This window comes from Tympanuchus pallidicinctus, unplaced genomic scaffold (genome assembly GCF_026119805.1).
Source record: "Tympanuchus pallidicinctus isolate F22 unplaced genomic scaffold, pur_lepc_1.0 scaffold18, whole genome shotgun sequence".
NCBI classification, from domain to species: Eukaryota; Metazoa; Chordata; class Aves; order Galliformes; family Phasianidae; genus Tympanuchus; species Tympanuchus pallidicinctus.
This window is the reverse complement of record NW_026294699.1, coordinates 6,135,975-6,162,709: the sequence shown is the minus strand read 5'-3', so window position 1 is coordinate 6,162,709 and position 26,735 is coordinate 6,135,975. Positions and strand designations below refer to the sequence as shown.

The 26,735-nt window shown below is 39.0% G+C and overlaps 1 protein-coding gene across 9 annotated transcripts in view; it reads right to left on the bottom strand.

Annotated features, from left to right (window-relative positions):
• The window catches only part of CIITA (class II major histocompatibility complex transactivator), a 31,475-nt gene extending 6,937 nt beyond the window's left edge, over positions 1–24,538 (bottom strand). Inside the window, exons 1-16 of one of the 9 annotated variants that reach the window (XM_052680384.1) lie at positions 22,415–22,699; positions 19,661–20,324; positions 14,356–14,493; positions 11,869–11,997; positions 11,324–11,383; positions 9,886–9,969; positions 9,202–9,261; positions 8,072–8,218; positions 6,688–6,828; positions 6,493–6,549; positions 5,330–5,491; positions 3,197–4,910; positions 2,923–3,096; positions 2,750–2,821; positions 1,333–1,413; positions 64–156 (exon numbers count right to left, since the gene is read on the bottom strand). In XM_052680384.1, the coding sequence (XP_052536344.1) occupies positions 64–156; positions 1,333–1,413; positions 2,750–2,821; positions 2,923–3,096; positions 3,197–4,910; positions 5,330–5,491; positions 6,493–6,549; positions 6,688–6,828; positions 8,072–8,218; positions 9,202–9,261; positions 9,886–9,969; positions 11,324–11,383; positions 11,869–11,997; positions 14,356–14,479 (3,098 nt within the window). In that variant the 5' untranslated portion in view covers positions 14,480–14,493; positions 19,661–20,324; positions 22,415–22,699. The other 8 variants (XM_052680386.1, XM_052680385.1, XM_052680383.1 and 5 more) reach the window with 8 other exon arrangements.
• Between the last annotated feature and the right edge of the window lie 2,197 nt (positions 24,539–26,735).

The following is a 26,735-nucleotide window of genomic DNA, read 5'->3' as shown; positions in this document are numbered from 1 at the left end:
TTAGACCCTTGGTTTAATCTACTTCTTTTAAAAAAATTCCAAGTTGTTAACCTTGAAACTTACTTTAATGTTTCCAGTGATGTCAGTGTTGGAAAGACTTCACACAGACTCTTTGCTCCTTCATCTCCTATGCCATTTTCACTCAGAGCATCAAGGCTGGGTGAGGACATGAAAGAGAGAATTAGCTTTCCCTTTAATATACATTTTTTTGGTTTATTAACCTTAGAGACCATTCTGCATGTCTTGAGAACCTGCATCTCAGCAGTGGCCTCAATCAGCAACAACCATCACACAGCTTCTCTAATAAGTTGCTTTCTGCTTTTCAAATATACAGCCTAGTTGAAGGCTTGACCCATTTCCTTTGATATGCAAATGGTAGCACTTAATGCCTTACTTCCACCATATGCTGAGGATTATTAAAATGGTTTGAAATAGCTGTGTTCCAGCTGTGTTGGAATGAGATTTCCTGTGCACATAGAAACACAAAACTGATCAAATGCAGCAGAAGCCACAAATCCCTACCTAAACAGCAATTCTGCCAGGTAAGGAGCTTTAGAAGTTTTTCCTCATTCAAGTATCCAGGTGGAAGAATTTTAGATAATCATAATTTCAGGTATTGGATCCCCTTCCAATCTGACAGACAACACTAGGATACACTGGGATTGTTTCAATTTCGGAGCCCTGTTGTTTTCCTAAAATATCATAAAAAGATACAGAGAAATGGCTTATGGGCTGAACCATTGACTAAAGGCACTCTCAAAACCCAGTAATCTACCCACAGTCAACATACTGAATATTGGCTACTGCTGTTACCATTGTTTCTAAGTAAAGCAGCTTAAAATTCAGAGATAACTTGTCATAAAAGAGAATTAGTAGCAACTGGAATTCTTAAAACTTTATTTCTAAAGTTGCCCCTGGTAAAGAAAAGGACAAAGACAGCATGAAGATGCCTGGGCAGAATGAAACCAGATACTAGCTGAATATGTCTTTTTAATGTCTTTTGCAAAACCTGTAAGGAGAAATAAAAAACACATGGGCAAGGGCAAGCAGCAGGGCACTGTAAGTAACTTCATCAGCTTTTAATCACTGGGAAATACCCAGAGAGGTGATAGTAGGGCTATTGAATGAGCCACTACTGAGTGCCCTAATGTTGCTGAAGGGCCTTAATTCACGTTTTGTAGTTATATTCACTGAATGTTTTTGTTATTCAGTTTGTTCATCGAAGTGAGTACTCCTGTTGAAAATAAAGGGTTTCTTGGATAAACAACCTCCCTCCTCATCATGGGCTGCCGAGGTGTAGCATTAGCAAGGTTAATCTTCAGCTTTACTCACTCTAAATGCTGCAGTGATGGAAATGCTGCCAGAATTTCCACGAGTTTTAGGAATCCCTGAAGGCCACACGCTGGACCCAGACTGGAGGAAAATAAACAGATGTAGACAGGCAGCAGTTGATTCACAGTCAGAAAAGAAACAGCAGAAGTTATAAATTTGTTAAGTAAGCTCTTTCTCCACAGCCCCAGACGCCAGACAGTTCACCTTCCTCAGAAGCAACCATTCCCTACAGTCTGCAGGGAGTATTTCTGCTCCAAAGCCTCCACATGAGGACCAACAAAGTCAAAGTCAGACGGAGCAGAGCTGTTTGTACAGAGGAAGTTTCATTAGAAGCAATATCTGCATTTCCATTTTTTATATTCTTTGTAAGACTCTCAATTGGTTTAGATTCATATATTTCTGTTCTTTTTCTGTTTCTGCAGATTTCTCATTTTAATTATTGTAATCTTGAAAGCAGAGATGTAAAAAACATTCTCAATTTTTTTCCAGTTATTGGCAATTCAAACTAACTTAAGATCAACATTCTACTGCAGCTTAAGGCATAAACAGAACTACAGTATTCCAGCTCCAGGCATCTGCTCATCAAATTTGTCCCTCAGATGCTAATCTCATTTGGAATTCCTTTTGTATCAGAACAAGATCAGCCTAATTAAAAGACATGGAATTTTAACCAGAGTTTTAAAATTAAAAGAAAGTAGGAAAGGAGCTGAGTAGAGGAAGAAAGATAAAATCAGAAGCGAAGCATTATAGTTCTGAGCTTGGTCAGATATCAGAGCAAGAAATGAAGACCTGGTGAGAGTTCTCCACTGCATTGGTGCAAGTTCTTCCCAAATACCCTAACACAGGATGCTTTTAAGCAGTAGAAGAGAGAAATGTCTACCTTTGTAAGCTGTTTTGCAGTCTGAAAAACGTAAGGATTAAAAAACCTCATTTTTCAAGACAATGTTTCCAAGTGAATCTTCCCCCTTCTAGGAAAACTGAACTACATACTTAATTTGGAAGGAATTCTCTGACCTTTTCCTCTCACAGCTTAAGCTTAGATGGGGCAGAATATTCAGATAGAACAGCTGAATATTTCTGGCAAAAAATTGTTTCATGGGCATTTAGATCACTATTTTGCATTTTGCACACTGACATGACATCTGCACCTGATTATAAAAAGCTAAATTTTGGTGAAGTCAAACAAAATTGATAGAACCACATTGACCTGAATCACTGCAGGATTCAGAAATTACTTTTTTAATTGTTTTTTTTGTGTTGGATGTAAATTACTAAATATAGTTCATATGAGCAAAATGTAAATAATAAATGGGTTTTACCTAATGCTTTACCATAAACTGAGTACACACTGTAGACAATCCCTGTGACAGTTCTAAGTGTAATCAGATATCAATCAACAAGGAAGCATTTCACTTACGCAAATTCTAGTTTTCTCAGGTTTTTTACGGCAGGAATTTCATAGCTGCTGCAACTGGAGGCATCTTGAACACTAAATAAATCACATTAGAATAAGAGCATGAGAAACATTTTGTAACCAAAATAGTGCTTTAAAAAGAATTTTAGAGGGATCCTGATCATAAACAAGCTTACCAATTGATTATTATCTCCTGCATTTCTACGAGGTCAGAAAGGTCACTGATGTCTTTCATTGTCTTTGCCTTAAAGGGATCAAGAACAAATTTTTCTGTTGACACTCTCAGCAGTTCATAGTCTTTTGTCTGTTCTAAATATTTCCATAGCTTGATTGTATCACTGAGGGAGGCCCTGTGAAGTGATAAAACATGTGAAATCAATAGCTATAACTGCTGTTTCATTTATGCACAGCTTTATGAATGACACTTGCTATCTACACAGAATGACCAACCTGAATGATGTCACATTCTTCAGGCCAACCAAGTCTTTTAGCCCGTGCGTGTCAATACTGCTGTTCTGCAAATCCAAGGAAAACTCTTTTCTTGACCTTTTTAAAGTAGAGGACAGTACATGGACATCTGGTGGTGTAAGAACAGTGCCCAGAAAGGACAGGTCTGGCTTGAGCCTTAAGGCCACATGCTGCAAGAGATAATTGTTTTGTGTTTCATAAATACAGTGCAAAAGCTCAAGTAACCTCTCTGGACAGAGGTTGTTTATTTGCAACCTTTTAATATATTTCAGGAGCATTTTCTGTTTCTTGGTTGATTTTTTTACACCCTTGTTTGAAGAGCAGAAGTAGGTGTCATCCTGGAGGAATAACAATCCAGCCAAAAATCGAGGCACTAAATGTAACCAGTTATAAGGTTTCTTCTTTTTGGATGGAAAAGACAGATACTTTATTAAACTTTTGTCCTTGATGCCTTCTGCTAATATAAGGTGAAGTGCACCCAAGAAATTCTGAATGACAAAATCGGAGAACATGGTCCCATATTCCTCTTCTCCTGTACCTGAATGTTTGGGGAATGCAAATGGCAGGAAAAATCCATTTTTCAGAGCAAACTCTTTAACTTTCTTAGAAGGAAGAAGGTCACTTTTCATGGCACTTTGGTGCTTTTCTCCAAGATACCAGGCTATACAGGCTAGCGTAGCAAGATTCTCTTGGTTTTGTGCAAGTGTAACATCTGTAACATCTGTTTGCGTAGGCATTATTTTTTGCTGAACAAATTTCAGGAAGAGTGTAGTAAGAGTTGAAGGAAGGCCTTGGTCTCCCATTTCAAGTATTGCCTCACAGAGAAAACAAACAAATCTACACATAACAGGGCTGTAACAATGACTGAAGAGGTACTCACACTCTTTGACTAAATTCAGTGCATTGTCGCACGAGGGGAATCCTTCAAAGTATTTGGTTATGTACAGTTCTCTCTGCCGAGGGGAGAATCCTACTATTTCAATAGTCTTATCCACTTTGGACACATACTGGCACACCTTTTCTTTTGTTCTTGCTGTAAGTAATAAAGTACAGCCATTGAGTATCTTCTTTTGGATGAGTCCTGAAAGCAGCTCCTTCATGCGGCACAAGTCTTTGTTAGGCTGACTGGCTGAACAATGAGGAAAATTCTCATGGCTGTGCAACCCTTCCAAACCATCAAAAACCAGAAGGACTTTAGTAGAATTCTGAAGTAAATACTCAAAGATCTCTTTGCTTCCTTCCTGAGGTTTCACAAAAAAGTCAAGAAGTAGATCCTTCAAGCTGTACCACTTCTCAGGCAAGCTTATTTGTTTGCAGTCAAACCAAAAGACAAATTCAAACTGAGGAAACTCTCCATTGGACCAGTCCTGGCAGATCTTCTGAACAAGAATGCTTTTGCCCATTCCTGCTTTTCCCAGCACCACAATCACTTTAGTCTCTAACTCTTTGCCTCCTGGGATTTGAAATATTTGGTTTCTTTCAAGGACTGCCTTTTCCTTCCCTTGCTGACTATTAGTTACCGAATCCTTTTCCACTGATTTTACACTGTTCTTCCCAGGCTTGGTTTCAATTTGGCTTTGCCTAAGTGTACCATCAACATACATGTGATCAAGAGACATTTCACGCTCCACAGACACAGATTTGCACACGTCTCGGAAGTAATCCATAAGCGATGTACAGAAAGCTTCCACTGACCCTAGAGAAAAAAACACATATGCAAACTGAAGGAACCAGTCCAAAAACGACAGCAATGCTTCAGGGTGCTTTAAGCACATGACTGTAATATGGTCAAAATATATCAGTTTCCATAAAGCACGCAGGCCTGAATTTATCTAGCTCCAGTTACTTCAGACTTCAGTAATGACAAACACCTTTACACTAAGAACTCAATCACTCTGAAGATATCTATGGACGTGATAAAACAGCTAAGGACATTTATCTCCCAGGTAGGTTATATAGCTAGATGTCCAGAAATGTACAAGTCTAAGATCTTAAAAGCAGGAATTTAGCTCAAGAGAGTTGGAACAACTTAAATTGTTGAGAATGACAATTCCTAAAACAAGGCTCTATTCTGCAAAGAAGGGAAAACAACAAATTGTGGAAGTTTCAACTCACTTGGTCTTCTTGAAGTTTCTTCAGAAAGAATTACTGGAACTTGGACTTCTTTGTACATTTCTAAGCCTGAAACATGACAATATACTTGAGAAAGATATCCAATAGCTGCTGATTCAGCTTTACTAATTTTAGCAGGAAAACGAATCCAAATGCTCAAGTTCACTGCAATATAAAACATGTACTGTCAGGAAAATATTACCACTGATCTTACACAAGAAAGGGGAGAGAAAAGCTCACAGTATTACACGTGAGCTGATGTGAACCAAGGCAGCACAACACTGAAAAAGATGACAGCTATTCCAACAGTGTGAAGTCATAGCATAACAAGGTGGCATCCACTGTTTTTTTATTTTTTTCAAATGGTGGTGTGCAGAAATTCACATTCACATGTAGGAAAGGTTCATCTCATCAAAAGTAAAAGCAGTATACAACATTTACAAGTATTTTCTCAAAACCTGGAGTATTTGCCTATTAACTCCTAGTTCGAAGTTGTGCATCTGTGGGCTGGGTTAGCCACCAGAGGGCAACAAAACACTTGTAGTAACCCGCGAGGAGCTGAAATTGCCAGATGACGCAGAGATGGGAAGGAGAGGAGCTACTGAAAACAAATCTCCCTGCACTCCGAGAGTTGGAAGAAAAGTGCAGAGGAAAGTCTGCTATCCCAGCTGGGACTGTTACAGCCTGAAAAAGACTCTGATCTATTTATAAGCCCTTCTGCATACTATGCATCTGCATTGTTTCGTTAAATAAGACTTCAGTTTTATAGCTCCTATGGAAGCTGACTGCAGCATATGGCTTCCAGCACAGAGCACTTCAAATGCTCAGGCAAAGGCAGTAATGGGACAGCTTCATGCTCTGATAGCAATCAAACACAAGGGGCTTTTGTAATGCTTTTAACTAGATAAGATTTTCCTTTGTGGCAAACTGTATTTTTTTTATAATTGAGCCAGTAGTTCTACAAGCCCTTACCTGCCTCGTTCTTTGGACTAGACTAAGCAGCAAGTCAGCAGTATAAAGCTGGAAATGCCACTGTTTTTTTTTTTCTTTTCTTGAATGAGGTCAACTTCAGTAAAACCAGCAGGGGGGAACTGGCTTTGAATAGAAGGGAGTGTTCCCTCCCCGATCCGAAGTAATGTACATATTCAAATTGATGCTATACTTACCATTTAAATTAACTTGAAAACCTGGAGATACTATTAATTCAGTGGAGGAAGTCAGTGCTGGCAAGAAACAAATGAGAGTTTTCACTGTATTGCAGCTATTAGTGACTGAAATGAGAGAGTCTTGCACTCTTTTAACAGCATTGATTTTCCAGTACTTTCTGACTATTTATGTGGATAAAAGATTATAGTTCTTACCTGGATATTTTATAGCATTAGATTGACCATTTCCAAGAAAATAATTAATTTTCTGCTGAGCAGGATCCACAGAGTCTATGTTCTCTCTGTTGTTTTTCATGCCAAGTGGCAGACTCTCTGGAATCAAAGGTACTGAAGACCCTGAAACAGCAGAATCATTACTCTCCTGTTTTCAAATCTTCCTATCTCAAAAAGTTCCTAAAAACAAAAACTAAATAGCCTTCTGAGAGATAATTATCTTTTCTTGTACTTTCTGGGCAAATACTTCCAGCAGAGACCTTATGATACAGAACTGTATGACTTTATGTTTTTTCTAAAGTTCATGAGATCACATGAGGGACACGGAACCCATCAGAATAAACTCTTAAAAGGTATGATTATTGGAAAACACAGGGGATTACCCAGTGTTTAGTGACCCTTGTGTCTTGACATTCAAAAGACAAAGTCTATTACTGTTAAGGCAATATACTCAGGGCAAAGTCCATAGATGTGCAGACCAGAGATCAAGAAGAGAGAAAATGTACCGATACCACATATCTGAATGAATGCTTTCCCTCCTTTGCACAGAACTGCATAACACAGCTGTACAAGCAGCTAGTGAGCATTCTCCCTCTGACCATAAACCAGGGAATTGTTTGTTGATGGAGTGTTTGTAACTCAATCATACATGGCCCCGAGTTTCTGTGGTGTGACAGAATTTCTTCCACTACTTTGTGCTGGCTCACCTAGCTTCACAGAGACACTCCCACACTTCCAACTTACACAAAGCTTTGGGATTCATTTCCAGCATAGGTTTAACAGCAAGAGGTATTAGATTGTGAGTCTTTGTCATTAGCACTTGTCAGTGGAGCCTGCACACCTTCTGTTATATACAACATGACCAAATCAAGGTGACTACTCAGCCCATCACTTGGATAAGTATTCACTTTTTGTGAAAAAAATTCCACACTAGATTTTGGTCTGCTATTGCAAAGACACAAATAGCATGTATAACTGCAAACACAGTTATCTAGCAGCCCTTTACAAACACCTGGATGAGAAAGAAATTGGAACGAAACAAAAGTTTATTCTAGAAAATTTTGTTATTTCCTATTCTTTTAGGACCAATAGTTAATTGTTTATATTAAATAACTCTCATCTCTTCTTTATTAACCTGCACTTCACCAATTAAACAGAAGATTCATTCTATTCAGGTAGGGGGAAAGTACTTTCAATTTATCTTGAACATTTTCATTCTGTTAGTGAGTGTCTCAATTTTAAGTCTCAGACTGAAGTGGCTGTTAAGTTGTTTTCCCCACTACTGTTCATGGTCAATGACCAAACTTACAAGATGCAATAAAACAACCAACGTAAGAGTTCACAGCTACAGCTGTGTGGTACATACCAGGAATTACAAAATTTCCCAGTGCATTGATAGTGGGAACAGAAAAGGACATGTGCTGGTGAGTTAGTGGGGTGCAGTCAGATGAATGGCTGTTGAGAGACGTCGTAAGGAAACATCCATTCCCTGTTGATACTGCAGGGGCATCCACTTAAAAATAAAAATGAGACAAAAACAAAAGAGAAATTTACTTCACTGCTAGAAGCTGAGGGACCCATAAAAGAGGTATCAACAGATATCATAAAAACCCAATTCTTATCAGTTGAGTTGTGAAAAAAAAATTAATAACTTTCCAAAATTTACTCTGCAAAATCTAAAGAGTAAATGAAATTCTTCATCTTTCCTGGCCTGTCTTCTTTCTAGATGTGTTTAGACTGACAGATGAGACTCAACAAGGTCTTAAATTGGCTTCAAGGGCACAGTCTGTCCCTTAATACTGCTTGAGATGAGAGAGGCTGAGGTACAACAAACCGTATTTACTTATGCCTGTGACATGCATTTATCCTACAGCCAGGCAAGAACTTGAGCACTGCTTTGTCCTTGGAAACAAGTTATAGCCTGCTTGCTGGATGCTGATATTACCTTGTAGATGGTCTGACAACTTAGAAATGTTTTATATTTGTTTTACTTTGGTGCAAAGTACTGTAGAACATGGGCTGGGCCAAGAAGCAGTCTCTTCACTGTCATTTTTACTAGGATGTTTCCCTGGATTTCTGTGAAGTGTCACTTAGCCACTGTTTGGCATTGCCTGGTATTGATCCTCTTTTTTTCAGAGTCACGTAACGCATCATAAATAAAAGGTGTACATGAAAAGTTACAAAATTTATCACTGTTCCAGTTCTCCACTGGCCTTCTTTATGCCCTCAGGTGGGTTTAGAAAAGTTCAACTCTCTAGACACAAAGTCATTTTTCTATCATGAATTGGACAGCTGCATAGTAAGAAGCATGTGATTCTACAGCAGTTTCTACTCTACTGGAAGCACTGAAGTATGAAAATGCACCACTATGCTAATCATCAAATCTGTGACAGCAGATCTTTGCAAGGCAGAGTTACATCTAACCAGGAAGGCAGTATGGAACATGAGGCAGTGTAATACAGTCAATAATCTTTTCATATTCAGCCAGTATCTTACCAATTTTCTTGTATTTAGGTTCTGAAGTATCAGAACAAGTCTCTGCAGAGCCTAAAAAGGCTGAAAGAAAGAAAGGTGACAGTAAATGACAGAAAGAGGATTCAGTTTGTTGATTTTGTTTCCATTGTAGAAACTCATTTTACACTTTAAAGTAAAAGAGGATGCTAACAATTTCAATTCAGCTACTTCAGAACTGCATGAGTCCAAAACATTAAACATGAATGTGTGTAGTCTCATATTAGTTTACTGTGATCCTGAAATTTGAATTCAGCTATAGAGTATTTTTTTTTCCTTAAATAATGTAGCTTTGCTGTTTTTCTTGCTGTTAAAGAGTGAACAGTTGAACTAATGCTTGCTAAGCTGTAGATACACTGCAAACAAAGTTAACATTCTCACAGAGATTAAAAAAAAAAAAAAAGAGAGAAAAATTAGGGGGAAAGAAATACAACATGCTTAATGTCATCTTACAGGAAAACAAATTCTGCAAATTGTGAAGAATGTGCTGGGGGGAGTTTTTGCTTAATGTCCATCCAGGATAGGAAAAGTCAGGGGAAGCACATCTGCTTGTGTCACTGAAGAACTACATGAGAAATGCACTGAGGCTGCATATAAAACCAAAGAACTCTAATCCAAATTTTGGATGCAAACTTTAGAGCCTTTCAGACTCTCACTGTTTTTACTTACTTCTTTTGTGACATTTCTGCTTCTTTACGTCAGTGAATTTCTCAGTGTTTTCAAGAGCCATTTCATCCAAAATAAGGTTCCCTGCTAAAAAGATGAAATATTGCAAATCTCAACTTTTGTTCTCCTAGAAATGTTGCAGGAGAAGATAAAAGTGAGAGAATGACACGAGAAGACAGCAATGATGAAACATGCTCCAAATAAAAGATGAACAACAAAAACCATTCTGCAAAACATACCCAACTCTATAGGATTTAGAAAGATCACAGAAATCCGACCATAGATTCTGCCACCCTGTGTTAGTTTTGAGAGTGAAGAAATTGAGGTACTGTGACAAATTCAATGGCTACTAAAACACTACTAATTATGAGCAAAGAATTAAACATCATAGCTGGATCACAGCTATATTAGAGAGTTTGTGTGATCTCTGTATCAGAAAAGGACTTTAGTCATTATAGAGATGAGAAAGATTAATTATTTTAGAGGAAGAGTAAAGGGTTCTAAACTGTTTATATATTTTTTGTTATAAAACAGTGAAGCTATCTGTACCATTCTTGTACAGGAAAATACATAAATATTAAAATTGGATCTCATTTCCCCTAAGATCAGCACCAGTTTTGCCATTACGTTCAACCTCTTCACTCTGAATTCTAAAAACACCAGGGAGAGGTAAAAAAAAAAATTTAAAAGCCACATGGGCCTCTTGTAGCCAGAATTAATTGCCCTGGATATGCGCTGACCTTTAGCAAGCAATTCCAAATTGCTTTCTCCAAGCATAAAAGAGGATGTGCAGATATTCTGTGAACCTTTCTGAATCTACATATTTCTCAGCAGCCACACGATAACACAGATTCTCTAAAATGGTGAACTGCTGCTTTTGTGCCACAATTAAAACACTGATTTTGATCAAGATGTCAAGCAAATATCTCCAATCAATTACTGATATGAAGAAATAATTTACTACATATATTTTATACCATTCCTGTGTTGATCTGGGAGAAGTAAAATCTGACATGGCTTCTCAGGCTACTTAGTGCATCCTCCACAGAAATAAGGGTGTAGAACTGAATTTATATACATGATAAGACCTATTGGTGTGTTGGGCTTAATGAATACATGGACATAATTTGTGTCAAATGCTGATAAGTCTGTGCTTCTTGTAGGCATTTACTGCACTAGACAGTCAAGCAATGCCTACAATATTGCTATGGTGAAGCGATCAGCAGTTTGGCCACAGATACAACTGCTATCACATGGAAAATCCTGCAAAAAGCAAAATATCCTCAGAACTTGTCAGCACAGTTTCCAGGTGAAAGAAAGCTGAAGGGGAAGAGGATACCTGATGACAGAAATCTTACTAGTGTTCTAATTGAAGTACAGTGCAAGGAGTTATCCAGAACTCTGTCATGAAGAAAATTAAACTTGTCGACATAAATCTTACCAAAAGCATCTTCCACTTGCTTCTCATGCTGATCCTTGAGCACATATTCTGCTAATTCAGCTAAAAGAAGAAAAGAGACAGGAAAACAGTAATGCCACAGTAAATTTCACCGTAAAATTGTTTACTACTGTTCACAGAATTCTGCAATATAACTGAAATAACAGTTAAATTAAGATTTTCTTGTAAATTGTTGCTCAGGAAACAAAGAACATGAGAAAGGAGAAGTGGAGACAGGAAGTACTAAGCAGAAGGAGCCATTAATAGAGAGATTTTCCCCTAACAACCACAGACTGTTGTTCATCTGTTTCCCCACAATGCATGGTTTTAGGTACCAAGGTTAGGCTTATTGTGCATTAGGAGTCTTGAATACCTACCATACCATGGTTAGACTTACTGTGCATGAGGACCCTTGAATATGTGCCACTCTTTAGAGTGAAAATAGAATTTGTAAGAAAGAGCTATATCAAATGGGTAGAAAAGAATGAGCACATTAAGATACCAAGAGCTGGAAAACAAAAAAAAAAAAAAAAAAGAAGCTTTCATACCTATTCTAGCATAAGCATCTCTGGCACTGGAAGAGAGATACAATTCATCCTCACTTTCATCATTTTCCACTGTACACAGGAAATCCATATTATTGAATTGTTCATAGTTGCAGGTATCAATTTCAGGATCTAGAATGAAAAAGGAGTTAGCACTGGTTTAACAAATACCACAGCTAAGGAAAAGTAACAGAAAGCAGGACATGAAGAAAAAGGGGATGTATTATTTCAGTGTAAGGCTTTTGGTTTTTGGTGCATGTTGGCTAACTAGGAACAGAATTGAATTCTCAGTAATTACAGTTAACCCAGAAATCCATATTCTTTTGTTAAACTCTGAAAATTCACCTCTCCTAGTATATAAAACGGTTCCAGAACCCATTTCATGGCACTACAGCCTGGAGACATGGCGTGGAATCATCACAGAAGCATAGAATTGCTCAGGTTGGAAAAGACCTTCAAGATCATTAAGTCCAACGACAACCTAACCGTACTACCCTAACTCTAACAACCCACTGTAAAATCATGTCCCTGAGCACCACATCCGGATGGTTTTTAAACATATTCAGGGCTGGTGACTCAACCACCTCCCTGAGGAGCTTGTTCCAGTGCTTAAGAACCCTTTCTGTAAAGAAGTTCTTCATGATATCCAACCTAAACCTCCTGGGGCAACTTCATAGAATCACAGAATGGATTGGAAGAGACCTCATGGATTACCAAGCTCCAGCCCCTCTGCTGCAGGCAGGGCTGCCAACCTCCATATCTAATACTAGACCAGGCTGCCTAGGGCCCCATCCAACCTGGCCTTGAACACCTCCAGGGACTTGTGGCATTTCCTGTTGTCCTGTCATCTGTCAATGGCAGACAAGACTAACCCCAAATAGTCCATGTTATTAAACCTTTTTACACTTCAGGATGTGGTAACACCATCCAAATTCCCTCTTGGGAATGTTGCAGAGTCCTTGCTAACCTCTGATCTGCAGCAGTAAATTGGCTAGGAAAATGCCAGTCAGACAAGGCCAAAAGCATGTCAGCGACTGTGTTGACAACTGAACAATGAAGATGTCCTACTTCCAATAAATGGGGCCATATTTTGACACTGTTTAACTTATCCATGTCTTCTCAGACACTAGGAAGCTAAGAATTCAAACCAGCAAAACATCTCTGCTGTTGTGAAAGTCAAGTCCTTTATCCCTAATTCATCCTACTTCCAGTCCTGTGCAAGTGAGGTCATGGCAGTGCAGAAAAACTCCTGCAACAAGATGCAGAAAGCAGTGTGGATTTGAAATGGTATCACTCCAACATGGTAACTTCTTAATATCTATCTGGCACAGAGCTCTAGGACTTCAACATATGTTCTCCTTTCATTGCCATTCTCAACATGTAGTTGAGCTCCTTTGCTTAAAACAACCTCAGCTACTGTTTCACAACACAGCACAGGTACACTTTCATACTTCTACTCTAGCAAGCCCAGGCAAAGCAGTGTGCTCTGCAATGTCCACGCTAATTTAGCAGCAGAATTTGAGAGCGAGGGCCAACCTTCTAATCTGCTTAGCTGTAGAAACTTGTATGAAGGAAAACATCCCCTTGGCACCCTAGTCTTTCTGCTTTTTCCTCCATCACAGAATAATGAAATAATTAGTTTGTGCTCTGAAAAGATGTAGAACAGCACCTGCTAATGCAAGTCTGTTGCATTGGTGCCTTAGGAAATGATAGTTTGCTTGCAGTTGTCTAGCTTTATAGAATCACAGAATGGTTTGAATTGGAAGACACCTATAAAGATCATGACTTAATTTTTTAGGTAGTCCTGTGTAGTGCTGAGTTGGATGTGATCCGTGTGGGTCCTTTCCAATCTGAGATGTTCTATGATCATCCAGTTCCAACCTTCCTGCCATGGATACCTTCCACCAGATCAGGTTGCCCGAAGCCCCATCCAACCTGGCCTTGATTTGTTAAGCCTTGTCCCATCACTACACACCCTTGTAAAGAGTCTCTCCCCATCTTTCTTTTAAGCCTTCTTTAAGTACTGCAAGGCCCCAGTAAGATTGTCCTATAGCCTTCTCTTTTTCAGGCTGAACAACTGCAGCTCTCTCAGCCTGCCTCCATAGGAGAGGTGCTCTAACCTTCTGAGCATATTTATGCCTTCCTCTGGACCTGTTCCAACTGCTCCATGTCCAACACAAACATGTGAGCTTGTGCAGGGGGCACAGCTCAGAGAGGCTCTCCATCCATTCACTCTAATTGACACTGATATTTGGGATTGTTCTGGACCAGGTTCAGCACCTTGCACGTCTTTAAATACGTGGTAGTTTCCGGAAGCAGTCACTGTTTTATATACTTATACAGAAAAAATTATCATATTGCAAAACAAAGCACCTGGTGAATTCAGTCCAGCCACCACGATGAACTGTCATTGGATGGCCACTTAATCTTGAAGAGAATGGCAATGCCTTATATCTAAATTATTCAAGTGCTTTTTAGTGCTTTACTAACCTGCGAAGAATTCACCTTCATTTCCAGATGACTTAGGGTCTGAGAATGTAAATAGATGCACTGGATCAATATCACAAAGCAGCAAATCAAGGTAGCCATTTTCAGACACAGATGCTGAATCCATGATTTATCTCTTGTCTGAAATCAGATCACAAAACAATTAGCTATGACAGAGACAACTTCTGTAAATGAAAAGTAAAAGTCTAGCACTGTGGCTTTCTGTTGATCATAAGCCATTGAAATCTGACAGGATTGGAACTGGTCTCACTGGTCTCATGTGTGAGACTCATTGCAATCTGCATCTAGGTCTGTAATTTTAAGTCGTTGTCATGCAGATAAGTCTCAAGTGAAGTTATTGCAATGAGATTCACCCATTTTTCACACCAACCACATGGGATACTGCAGTCTGACCATACAGCCGAAAACAACCTGGCAAGTACTAAATAAACTGCAGCTTCTGTAACTTCATCAGAATATAAGTGGTACAAGCACAGATCCAGCAGTTATTGAGGGAACAAGGAGACTGCAGTGAAGAGGATGGAAGAACTCCATCCTGTACTGCTATGACAATGTCTGTTCAGGGTCAGCAGCTTCTGGCTGGGCTGCTACATCCCAGCTCATGAGACCTGCAGACAGCTCTAGGAGACGTCCCCTCAGTGCAGGAAAGAACAGTAAAAGATCACACAGCTATTTTGTAGAGCTCTTCCCCAAACTTTATGGTTTACTGTGTATGGTCACATTGGGAATTCATTTCTGGTAACAGGGCACTTGCTGGCACTGTAAAATTTATCACAGTAATTTAAAAAATAGATTTAGCAATATCTGCTAGACAAAAAAAAGCACTAGACAGAAAAGCATGAGCTAATAAGAATTGCTAAGCATTTCAGAGTGCCATATGAAATCCAGACAACTCTCTGCGTACTCATGTGCTCCCTGCTGCACTCCCACATTTCTGTATGGTTTGGGAACTGCTTTGTTTCTGCATTTCTTTAGATAAAGTTTATCTGTCCTCCGCCTCATTTTAAATCCCTTCTGTATGCTTCCAGTTAGAGCAGCAAGCACCAGCATAAGCTCAAACATTCCACAGATAGTGGAATAACTGTGCATGTTGGTTATTCATCATCTTTATCAAATTATTTCCAAAACAAATATTGGCTTCTCAGTGCTTACAGATCCGTGATATGAATGTTATCCGTGTTGATGATCCAAGTCATTCAATCCACCGTAATTCTCAGATACCAACATGAAATGGACAACCAGCAAATTTTCCAGTCTGCATCCTGTCAAAATAGCTGGTCACACACTGCAACTATGGAAAGTTTCAGACAGGCACTGAGAATCGTATTTTGAGGTGAAGGCAGTAAGCAGAACCAGTCACACTACCACAGCTACTTTCTTGTGAACTAATCCTCATTTCCCTCCCAGCCCTGGGTGGAGTTGTCCCTTTGTGCAGCTTGGAAATGGACCTCTCTGTGTTCTTCTGCAGAAGACACTTGAATCTAAGAGCCAAATCTTAGGAGAGCAGGTGGACATAGCAACACCCTATGTGTAGGGGTGACCTACACTCAGGTACTTCTCCTTTTTCATACTGTGTGGCCTCATTACATTACCAACATTACAAAAAGTTGTGGTTATTGCCTGCCCTACTATAAATGGAAAGCAGAAGTTGACAAACCTTCATGAGAACCAAGAAGGAGGTTATAAACATATCACATTAATTTCTCAAATTGTTGCTGCATGCTCTTTGTTGTATTACTGTAAAATCTAAACACAGTTGGGCCTTGCAGAATATTGGTTTTCCACACTGTGAACAATGCTGTTGAAACATTAACCCCAAAATAATATTGGATCAGAAGTAGAGACAGAGAAGTGATGAGCAGAAGTTCTGCTGTCCCATAGCCCTGGGCAATGTGCTTTGGGTAGCCCTGCCTGAGCAGCAGCATTGGAGCAGCTGAGCTCTAGAAATCTTTCCAGTCTCAGCCATCCCATGGTCCTGTGCAGTTCTAAAGGGAATGCAAAACAGACAGGTGAATCACTCCTTCCAAGTTCAGCAATTATTAAACTGCTTGATTACAGCAGATGAAGAAAAGGGCAAATCCTATGGAAAGGGAGTAAGTAGGCCTTCTTAGTCTTTGTGGAAATATAATCCTAAGAGCTTTTGTTATTCTAAAGATCTCTTCCAATTGCATTTCCCTGTGGTTAAATACAGACATAATGCAAAATGTTTTGCATTACAAGGTCAAGGTGTCAGGAAGGAGCTGAGAAAGGAGCCTTGCCAGTGCCAAGTCCTGCTGTCGAGTTGAAAATTAAGAATTAAGAAGAGCTACAGCTCAGGAGTACAGGAGTAAGAGAAATGTAGCTTTCTACCTTGGGAAGAATGAAGACTTTCAAAAATGAAGGACTTGCTCTGTTTACCCTCTTTTTTTCTTCACTGCATTGGGCTGACATACATCTACACAAATCTGCCTTTCTATTATCTACACTGGATTTCAGGTGGTGTAGTTTCTTTTGCTGAACCAAAAAAAATCTTAATAACAGCTGTGCTGTGGCATTAAAGTGATGGTGGGATTTGTGGAAAGTGCTCTGTCCAAAGTTTCAGGGAAAAAGAAGTGAGTTTTGGAAAGAGGAAGGTTGCTACATGAAGGGTGTGCCAGAGGGAAGCAGGATTACACCTCTGGATAGTGAATGCTTGGCTGTGTGTTTTAATTGAAGCACAGAAAATGAAACCCAGCATTACTAAGTGTGTTTACAACAGCAATTGCTTTCCCAGGACTTTCCTTTTTTTTTTTTTTTTTCCACACAGCATCCCACTGAATCCAGCACCCTCTGTCTGAGGCTATAGTTGATGTGTTCTATACTGCTCAGTCACTTTCTTGGTTGTTTCACACATGACTTTACCTTAGTTTACTGATAATACAGTCCCCTGGCGTCCTGCAGTGTTGCCAAAATGGGCATTTTGCATATTTTCACATCACAGGATTAAAGTTTCATCCAAACCTGTGTGTTAGGGCACTGAATGCTGTTACCAGCTCTCTGGGGAAGGTAACAGTGGACCGAAGTCCCATGGGACATCAGCACTGACATTTGCTTTTGGCCTCTGCACAAGCAAAAGTTCTAAGTGAGAAAGACAGGTTGTGCTTCCCAATGTATTTCCAGGCCTTTCAGAGGGTGCTGTCTTTTGCTATTTGGATGCTTGTTAAGACTAATTTTTTTTCTTTAAATAATGAACTAACACCTCCTTTCCCAAGCAGCCTGTTAACTCCAGCTCCATCCCTATATTCCCTGTGCTCCCTTTGCATTAACTCTATGATGACTCAGTGCATACCTCTGCTGCAGCAAGGTTTCTGCTCAGGATGCATCCATGTTAGTGCTGTTTTCTACATACACAGCACAGCAATTTGATTCACTTGCAAGACTCTGGGTGAGTTTTGTTCATCATTCTTTTACAGTGCTAGCAAAACAATAAGAATTACAAATGCTGGTAAAGTAGTAAAAGAAATAGTGAGCATCACTATACCAGGACAAAGAATACAGCTCATGAAGCAGTAGGTGTTCCCTTAAATCACATACAAGTCTTAAGAGTTAGATGGTACATTTTAGTTTCCTACAGATAAAGGGAGTAAGTTGTGACTTATCATTTGAAACCAGGCAATGAATTCTGCTACCATTTAAAACCAAGCGGTAGTTAAGAGGAAGGAGAAGATTTACAGAAAGGCAATAATGTGAAGTTTTCTTCCAATGTGAGAAAGATGCTTCTGAGGAGATCTGTCAGGGGGGTTTCTTTCCCAAACTCTTTTGACTGACAGGGAATAAAGCAATTTCCCACAAGTACAGAGGATAAGAAAATTTTAAAAGAAAAAGAAAGTCATCTCAGGAACGGAAGAACCCTGCCCTACAACTTATTTTTCATATCAGTTTAGGAAGCCAAAAATAATAGTGTGCAGCTTATATTTAGCATTGGAAGTTTGGGGTCCTATTTCACATCTATGAGAAACTTATATCCAAAAGCCTGTTTAGCTTTTCCTGCTGTATTATGTGATTTACCAAAAGATGATACTTTTGCCTACGGAAGGCATTTTACCTATACATTAGTCTAAAATGAAAGAACTGAGATGATGCTGGAAAAAAATCTGCTGTATGTCCTACCTTACTCTCCTTTGTCTCCTTCAGATGAGGTTAGAGAAGTTTGAAAAAGTACAGATGTCAGCCTGAGGGATTTTCTGCCTTTCTGTGAACTTCATTGTATAGTGAGAAACAACAGATTAGAAAATAAAACCCCAAAACCTCACCAGCTTTGCCTGGTAGATAGGTATGTGTAGGCAGGCTGCAGGCAAGCTGTCCTGCAGGCGTCAGAGTTGAGAAAATCTTTGAGAACAGAATTTGCCTCCTGAACCCAGCAGTGCCTCTGCTGTCAGAGCTGTGCCCATCTCTCCCATCTCAGCAGGGAGGTGATACGAAGTGGCAGAGGAGACCCCTTGCCTACTTTTTTAGCAGACAAACTAGCTTTATATTCAAAGACCTTCTCTATCACAGAAGCCCTCCTAAACCAGAACGTTTTCTTGCCAAAACAGTCAGAAGAACAGAAACAAGCTAGTTTATTCCAATACTCCGCAGTTTCACTTTCTGTATAAACAGTATTTGTACAGAGAAGAAGCATGTTCCCCTCAAAACCTGAAACTACTCATTTTCAAGCAATTAACATGACTAAAATTTCTGCAAAATTTCATCCCTTCTAATTCAGACTTTATCCTAAGAATACTTCAAGCAATACAAGTCCAGATACTGACACACAAATCAGTTACAGTTCTTCACGGCAGGTAAGACAAAATGAATGTACCATGACAAAAGCATAGCAATTGAGAATTGAAGAAAAACTGACCTTAGGAAAGCAGGTGGTTCCTGTTCCTTCAATCTGGATTCAGCACCAGCACAGCAGGAGAGCTGCTCTCACTACTGAGGGTTCATAGAAATAAGGAGGAAACAAGCCAGGCAACTCACAGCTGAAACGTTAGAGGCTTAGGGGAATTCCAAGGAGGAAAACTAAGAGGAAGCTTCCCTCTAGCAGCCCTGTACAACAAACTCTAGTACCTGTCACTTACCACAGCTAAGAAGAGCCTGCACTTGCTGCTTTGTAGGAACAGAACAATTTATCCACTTGGAAACTGAAACTACTTGAGAGTTGGCAGAACAAGGTTTGGTGTTCCCCAGAATTCCCCATTTTTTTCCTGGTTCAAATCTGTCCCAAAGTCAAACTGTTAAGCAGTCCCTTGGAAAGAATAAGCAGGCAGCATGCAAGCACTCTTACCTTGGGGCTCCATTTGCTCAAACAGAAGTGAAACTATTCTTCATATGCTTAAAAACTGCCAAAACAAATAATTTGGTACCTTCTGCAAGTGGCTTTTGCCCTTGATCCAAACTGACAAGCATGGTGCTCTACACATCATAAAACTTGTCTGGTTTACACATGACTTTCGGAGTTTGCTGGTACCAACATTTGGCAGACAGTGTTTATTCATCTTTTGAATCTCAGACTGAGTCACACCTTGCTGGTGCCTGTCTGTCATAAGACAAAGATGAAAACTAACGTACCTAATGAGTGTTCCTTCTGCAATCCTATCGTTGCTTCCATGTGGAAATGCAACCCTGCTTACCTATTTTTCAAATTTTGTATTATGCAAAGACCTACACGAGTTAGAAATTGCTTAAAAAAGAACTTATCCTCTAGTGAGCAAATGCTTCTTGTAAGTGATAGCTTATAACAAAGTTCCAGAGTTTGAAGGGGGAAGGAAAGCAGTGAGATTTGATCAAGTCAGTGGTATCCAGGACTTGCAAGCTTTTGGTCAGCTGCTTGGTAACAGTTGGCTTCCTCACAAGGCAGCAGCAGGTCCTATAAGCAAAGCAGCTGCTGATCTGTGTAAGCCTTTTTCCTTTAGCTCCACTTCCACCAGGTTCTGGGGGAACATGTTAACCTAGAACAGATAATGATTGTAATACAGTCATTGCAAGGAAAACTCCTACAAACAGTCAAAAGGATTGTTAATCTTGCAACATACAGAACAACCCCACAAATCTCAAGCTCCTTTATGAGTCCTGTAGGCAAACTTCATCAGTTTCTGTGGCTGTAATCCCCTAGTGTAATCAATGTACCTCAAGAATGAAAATTTGGAGAACAAAGGAGTTCAGCTGCTTACTGTAATTCCAATTCATATAACTGCAGTAAAAAAAGTTGCCCACTTTGTGCACAACAGCCATAGCTGCTTAGAAACAGCAGAAAAGAATTGCTGGAACAAATCAGAGTAGTAGTTCATCTAGTGGACTAATCTCTAATGATGGTCTTAGAGACAGAGTGTAAAGAAAACAGGAGGCTGTGAGACAGCTGAGAAGTGCCTAAACTCCCTAGGTGAGCACCTGCTTCTGTGCTTCAGTTTTTGCTGATTCAAAATGAAGATAAGCTGCCCTACAGCAAAAGGAACAAGCAGAACGTACCAATGGACATTGGAAGCACTGCAAAATTGATGTAAATGATGCACTTTACAAGTGGAGGAAATCTGAGGCTTTCTCAACCAGATATTTTAGAGATCCTCATTCAGGACCTGCTGGTGTCTGTCTGTTCCTGACCTGTGTTGTCTTTGCTAAGTAAAAGTCATTGAACATAGATCTGAAAATGAACAGATTTGAAAAAGAAACTTAGAAAAAAAATTTGCTTGAAAGGAAGTTTAATCTAATAGTTTGAGTCATTTCCTGATAAACATATATCTTTGAAGCTACTTCTTTAAGCTCTGCTCCTAATTACAAAATCTAGAGAATAGTGGCAATAGTTGAACATGTGATGGATGAAGACTAGTGCTTATTCTGCTATACTTTGGTTTCCTTCTGTCATGTCTCAGATTAATCCAAGTTTTGTGACAGACGCAGAGCCAGGCATTACAGGATCATGATCTTTGAATGCAGATTTTAGGCATGAGTATTACAAAAATGAGAAGCAATGGATGTGTTTACAAGCATTTCAGGGATTTAATTAAAAGCAGACTCTATACGGTCCCAGCTTATGTAACCCCAGGCTACCTGCCATGATATTCTATAAATATGACTTCTTGGCATTAATTTGAATGTAAGAACAGCACTAAGATCTTCCAGTTCAGTATTTTTCCACTAATGAGCTATCTATTTTTTTCATTAGCATTTCTTCATGTATTCTCAGAAATGCCCTTAGAAGTGATGCCCAATACTGTGTTATAGGAGAGGAAAAACTTCACACACAGCCCTGTGCTGCAGCCCAACTTTCTTCCATCAGGTTTACAGGACTATCTGTATATTCTACTAATTATTCTTTCATTATCCTTTTAGAATTGTTTTCTAAATTCATTCTGAATAATATAACTAAGCTGAAGTTCTGTTTCACATAGGATGGGCCATGTTAGGATTGTCCCAACACTACTTCTGTTTTCCATTATATACAACATTAATCTTCTGATGGATAAGACTTAAAAGTTAAGTGAGTTTACAACCTCACAATTTTAAAGACTTCACATTTTTATCTCTCCTTCTGCCCACTAAGAACCTCACAGTTCTTGAATCCAGCTTCTTAAGTCATTAAGTACTTCCTCTCATTAAATATGCAGCAGTCTGCTACAGATATTGTAATTTTTGTGCTTATAGGCAGCTGGAATTTACAACAGAAAATGTTCTTCCCACACATGCTTGAAAAAGGTGAGTGATATTCTCACCATGAGTTGTCAGAATGGCTTGTGAACAAATGCTGCTCAGATTATCAATGGTTGAGATGTCAGTAGACAAAAACTGACTTTACTGTAGTCCTTGATCTACTTTACATTTCTTGTTCTGCAGAAATATCAAAGATTAAGTTTTATTATGGACTGACTATATAAATGACTATTGGAGAGCTAACCTGAATGGGTGGATCTGTTTGTAGCTGCTCTTGGACTACATTCTGCTCTCGTCTCTTCCTTGCCTGCCCCCCACTGATGCACTTTGCACTTTTACAATGCAATAAACAAAAGTAAATCTTTAACAATACGAAAAGAAAAATCTGATTTACCAGATAAGTACTTGGTCCCTGTTGGCTTGCTATCTTTCATATTTTGAGGTTTATTGCCACAGAGTTTAAACAGTACTGGGGAAACAAAGTGTTCAAATACAGATCCCATTTTTCCATAAATGTCAGTCATATCTTCCTAGTTAGATCCTCTCTGTCTTTTTCATGGAGCAAGGCCTGGTGGTTCTACTTGGCTATCACATCTTCCTTCAGCATGAGGTTAAGCGATGCATGGACATCAGAAGCCATAGCACCCAAGATAATCTTTCTCACTCCAGGTAGGATCTCCTTAAAAAGATTTATACCTGCAACTGAAGATGCTTAAAGGAGGTTTGAGCAAAATGTGAACTTTATCTAAAATAAAAGATTCACTCAGTCAGCATCAAAAAGATGAAGTGAAAAAAAAAGTTGAGAGACTTTGGCCTGCAATAGCAGAGGTATTTCCTCATTTGAGTTAGCCTTTAAATAACACTTCCAAGAACAAATACAAAATGACCAAACAACACAACTCTTACAAGCATTATTAAAAGACAATTCACCAAATCAGCAACGTGGTCACTTGAAAAAACATGATATCGAAGAGGATTACTATAGCAATATCTTTGTCTCCCAGTAGAGTTGGAGTGTGGCCACACCAGTGGGCCCACCAAGGTCACTGCTAAATCAGAGCAGTACCAAAAGCTCTAACACAGAACACATCCTCACGTGAGGGATAGATTAAAACTTGGAGCTTCCAATGCAGAATTAGAGATTAGGTTGTGAATAAATTCTTTCAGAAAAGCCAAACGAGAACCAGGTAGAAAGCCCAGGCTGTTTTCAGTGGCACTCAGTGCCAGGACAAGAGGCACTGGGCAAACCCTGGAGCACCCCCTCCATTCAGGTATCTACGGACACTGACAAGTCTCCAGGCTGAACAGCCCTGGCTCTCTCAGCTCCAACCCTTCATCATCTTTATGGCCTTATGTTGGGATTCTTTCAAGTATGTCCTGGTCTCTCCTGTACTGGGGAGCCCTACTGGACATAGCACTCCAGGTGCTGCCTCACCAATGCCAAGCAGAGGAGCAGGATCACCTCCCTCCACCTGCTGGCAATACTTGACTTAGTGCAGCCCAGAATAGCTGCTTCTTAAATCTGATTCATTTTCCTTAATTTTATTTAGAAGTTTTTATTTACTGATCTATGTGATCTGTTGCAGCAGCTTATGTTTAGGTATTGTTTATATTTGAAAATACACATAAAAGAAGTTATAAAGATGGCAGTGGGTAAATAAACAATTACCTATTACTGACAATTCTCTTTATGCTATTTTTTTTTTCCTTCTATGTTTTTAAGTATCTGATTGCTATAGCAAAATGTACAGCTTTAAAATAAAAACAGGAGCAAAATTTCTAGGGCTGTTTCAAGGCTTATAGGTAGAATCTTTAACATCCAGTTTACTGTGTGACTGCTAAACAAGAATGTAGGCCAACTATGGGATAAGGATTCAAATACCCAAATATTTTTTTCGTTATTTGCTCAGCGGTTTCACTTCCTTGAACACTGCCATCACTTCTTTTCATCAGACACGTATGAAGTTGGATCAGTAATTCAACCTAGCTAGAAACCTTGCACTGAGATGAACTTGCTAAATGATTATAAAAGTTATAAGTACATAACTGTCAATTCTGGTTAAGATCTAAAATCTTTGTAGAAGAAAAATGATTTTATGCTTCTTCTGGATGTTAATGTTTATGCTCAGTAACATGAAATAGATGGAAAAGATAGGAAAAACAAGCAAATATTACATGGCAGTACAATTTGGCTGGTAGTGCAGGTGGGTAACAAGTTCAAACTGTAGGTATATAATCTGCAATTTATTTTCCTCATGGGAAAGTAGACCCCTTAGATTTTTCAGGCACATTCATGTTTCAGTTAAAAATGTATAAGGAATATTTTTTTAAAAGTATTAACTATTAAAGTTGCTGCCTACATTGACTCAAAACAGAAGAGAGAACATTTGTTGAAGTACGAGCAGGAATACGGTCCTACTCACTCAGAGTAGCACAGAAAAAAATCTTCTATCAACACAGACCTGTACTGAATCAGATGTCTACACTTGTACATTACCATCCTGAGGAGCAGAAGAGCATATGCTGAAGGTCTGCCCTCCAGAAAGCTGGGAACCTTACTCTCACAGCAAACATCAGTGTGCGTTCTGCAGCATGGGGAAGAGAGGCAGTCCCAATCTCAGCTTCTTGGATATGGAGGTTTACAGAAGGTTTTTTTGGCATCATCAGTCATATTCAAGGTGTCTCTAGGCAGCACTTCTGACTAAGAAGTCTTCTTCCTGGTGGGAGATTCAAGCAACATAGTAAGCCATGTATTAAAAGAAGAAAGTGAACATAAACTGTAATTCTCTGCCCATCTCTTCAAATCTTTGACCTGAAGCACCTTATCTTTTACAAAGTTAGATAAACAAAGCCTGTATGGTAGATTCCTTTTTGTGGGCAAAAAAAGAACTCATGTCCATGGGATAGTTCCCTCCAGATGCAGACAAGCAAGTAAACAAATAGCTTGTGATACACCATTGGGATTGACACTTAAGCACAAGAAAAGCAGGTATTTTATGTTTCACATCTGAAACATCTGCAGTTTCTTCCTGCAAAGGAACCCAGGGAAAGCACAGCAAAAAGAAGTGATTATAGGCTTTTAAAATAAAATACAATATTGTTTTTTTTTCTTCTTATGCTGGATTTGAGACAGACCAAAAGTGGGATTACCTTTGCACAGGTATTAGACTATAGGGATTATAACTCATTCTTGTTTTACTCTTCCAACACATTTTCAGGATTCCTGTTTTCCAAAAATATGTTCAAGACCATCATCTGGTGGGAAGCATGTTTTCTACACAGCTGTCCCCAGCTTTTGCTGGGCTGTAGGAAAAGATATCAAGCAAATAATATGCTAGAAGTACTCTCTGCCTTTGACTTTAAAACTGATTATCTTGTAGCTATGAGCAAAATGAGGGAAAGGAGACTACAGTGGCATTAGGCTTTGAAAACTTGACTCAACTTGTAGTACTGCTAATTTGCTATTTTGGCAAAATATTATTTCTATTTCTGTTTCTGTTTTTGCATTTGTAAAATCAAAACATTCTCTTACCATCTTGACACAGGTAAAATCTGCTGAGGCTCATGACACACCGCAGTGCCAGGTACCAAGGGCCAAAAGCTGGCCTACAGTGGTACATTCCATCTGCTGCAACCCCTAGGAAAAACAGTGAAATTAATTGCCAAGATTTTACTATGGCTATTTGGATTTCAAAATTAGTGTAGATTGATATTTACTTAGAAGTGATACTTCCTCTCAAGAAAGAAATCAAAAGCACAAGTTCTCCTTTCTAACTAACTTTCCTCTTTGAAACACATCATAACACAAACAATGCACATGAAAAAGGAGAACTAAGCCAGACTGTACATTTTTGCTATTCGCTGCTTCTCAAGTTGTAACTATTTAGAACTTTCTGGATTTTTTTTCCTTTGGACTTTCAGAAAAGGCTACCATTGTGATCCTTAAAGAGAGGTGACTATGACCCTGACTATGTCACATCACTTATCTACTTTAGTTTATGTGTTATTTAAAGTGAATTCTTAGGCAGGGAAGCTCTGCTGATAAACACATTCACGTGTGATGCAGAGTACTGACATGCTGATGCACTGTACTATACAGCTTGAAGCACTACAGTCAGAAAGGAAGGAGAATTGCTAAATGGACTTTTCAGGCTATGAAAAATTGCTCAAGCAGCAGTCTGTCAGTGCTATTCAGACTGGATGAATCCCAAACAAAAATTCTGGTATTGAATCCAATTTATGGCCAGAGAAGACAGAGTTGCTAGCTGATTGGAAAACCAGAGACAACAGCTCAGACTGTTAAAGGAATTTCAAGTATACACAGAAATCAGTCAGGACTTTGCAGCAACTCCATCATCATTCGAGAATGTTCCCTCAATGAATGTCTAGTTGCCCTTAACTTTGCTACATTTTGCAATCTGGTCTGTGGAAACTTACTTTGTGTATTAGAATGGTGACTTTTGTCATCAGTGTATTTTTCATCATGCTCATGCACACAGGATTTCCTAAGTAATTCTTCCAAGGTCTACAGCTCTTAATTTAAATGTCTATTAAGAAAAAATGTCTATTAAGATAAAAAAATAAATGTCTATTAAGAAAACTTCCAGTAGGGAAGTACAGATGCAATATCGTGTAAGATGTTTTAAACACAATTAGTTATTCTTCCCAGAGGTTATTTATAAAACATATCTGATCAAATCTTTTCCCTACATCCC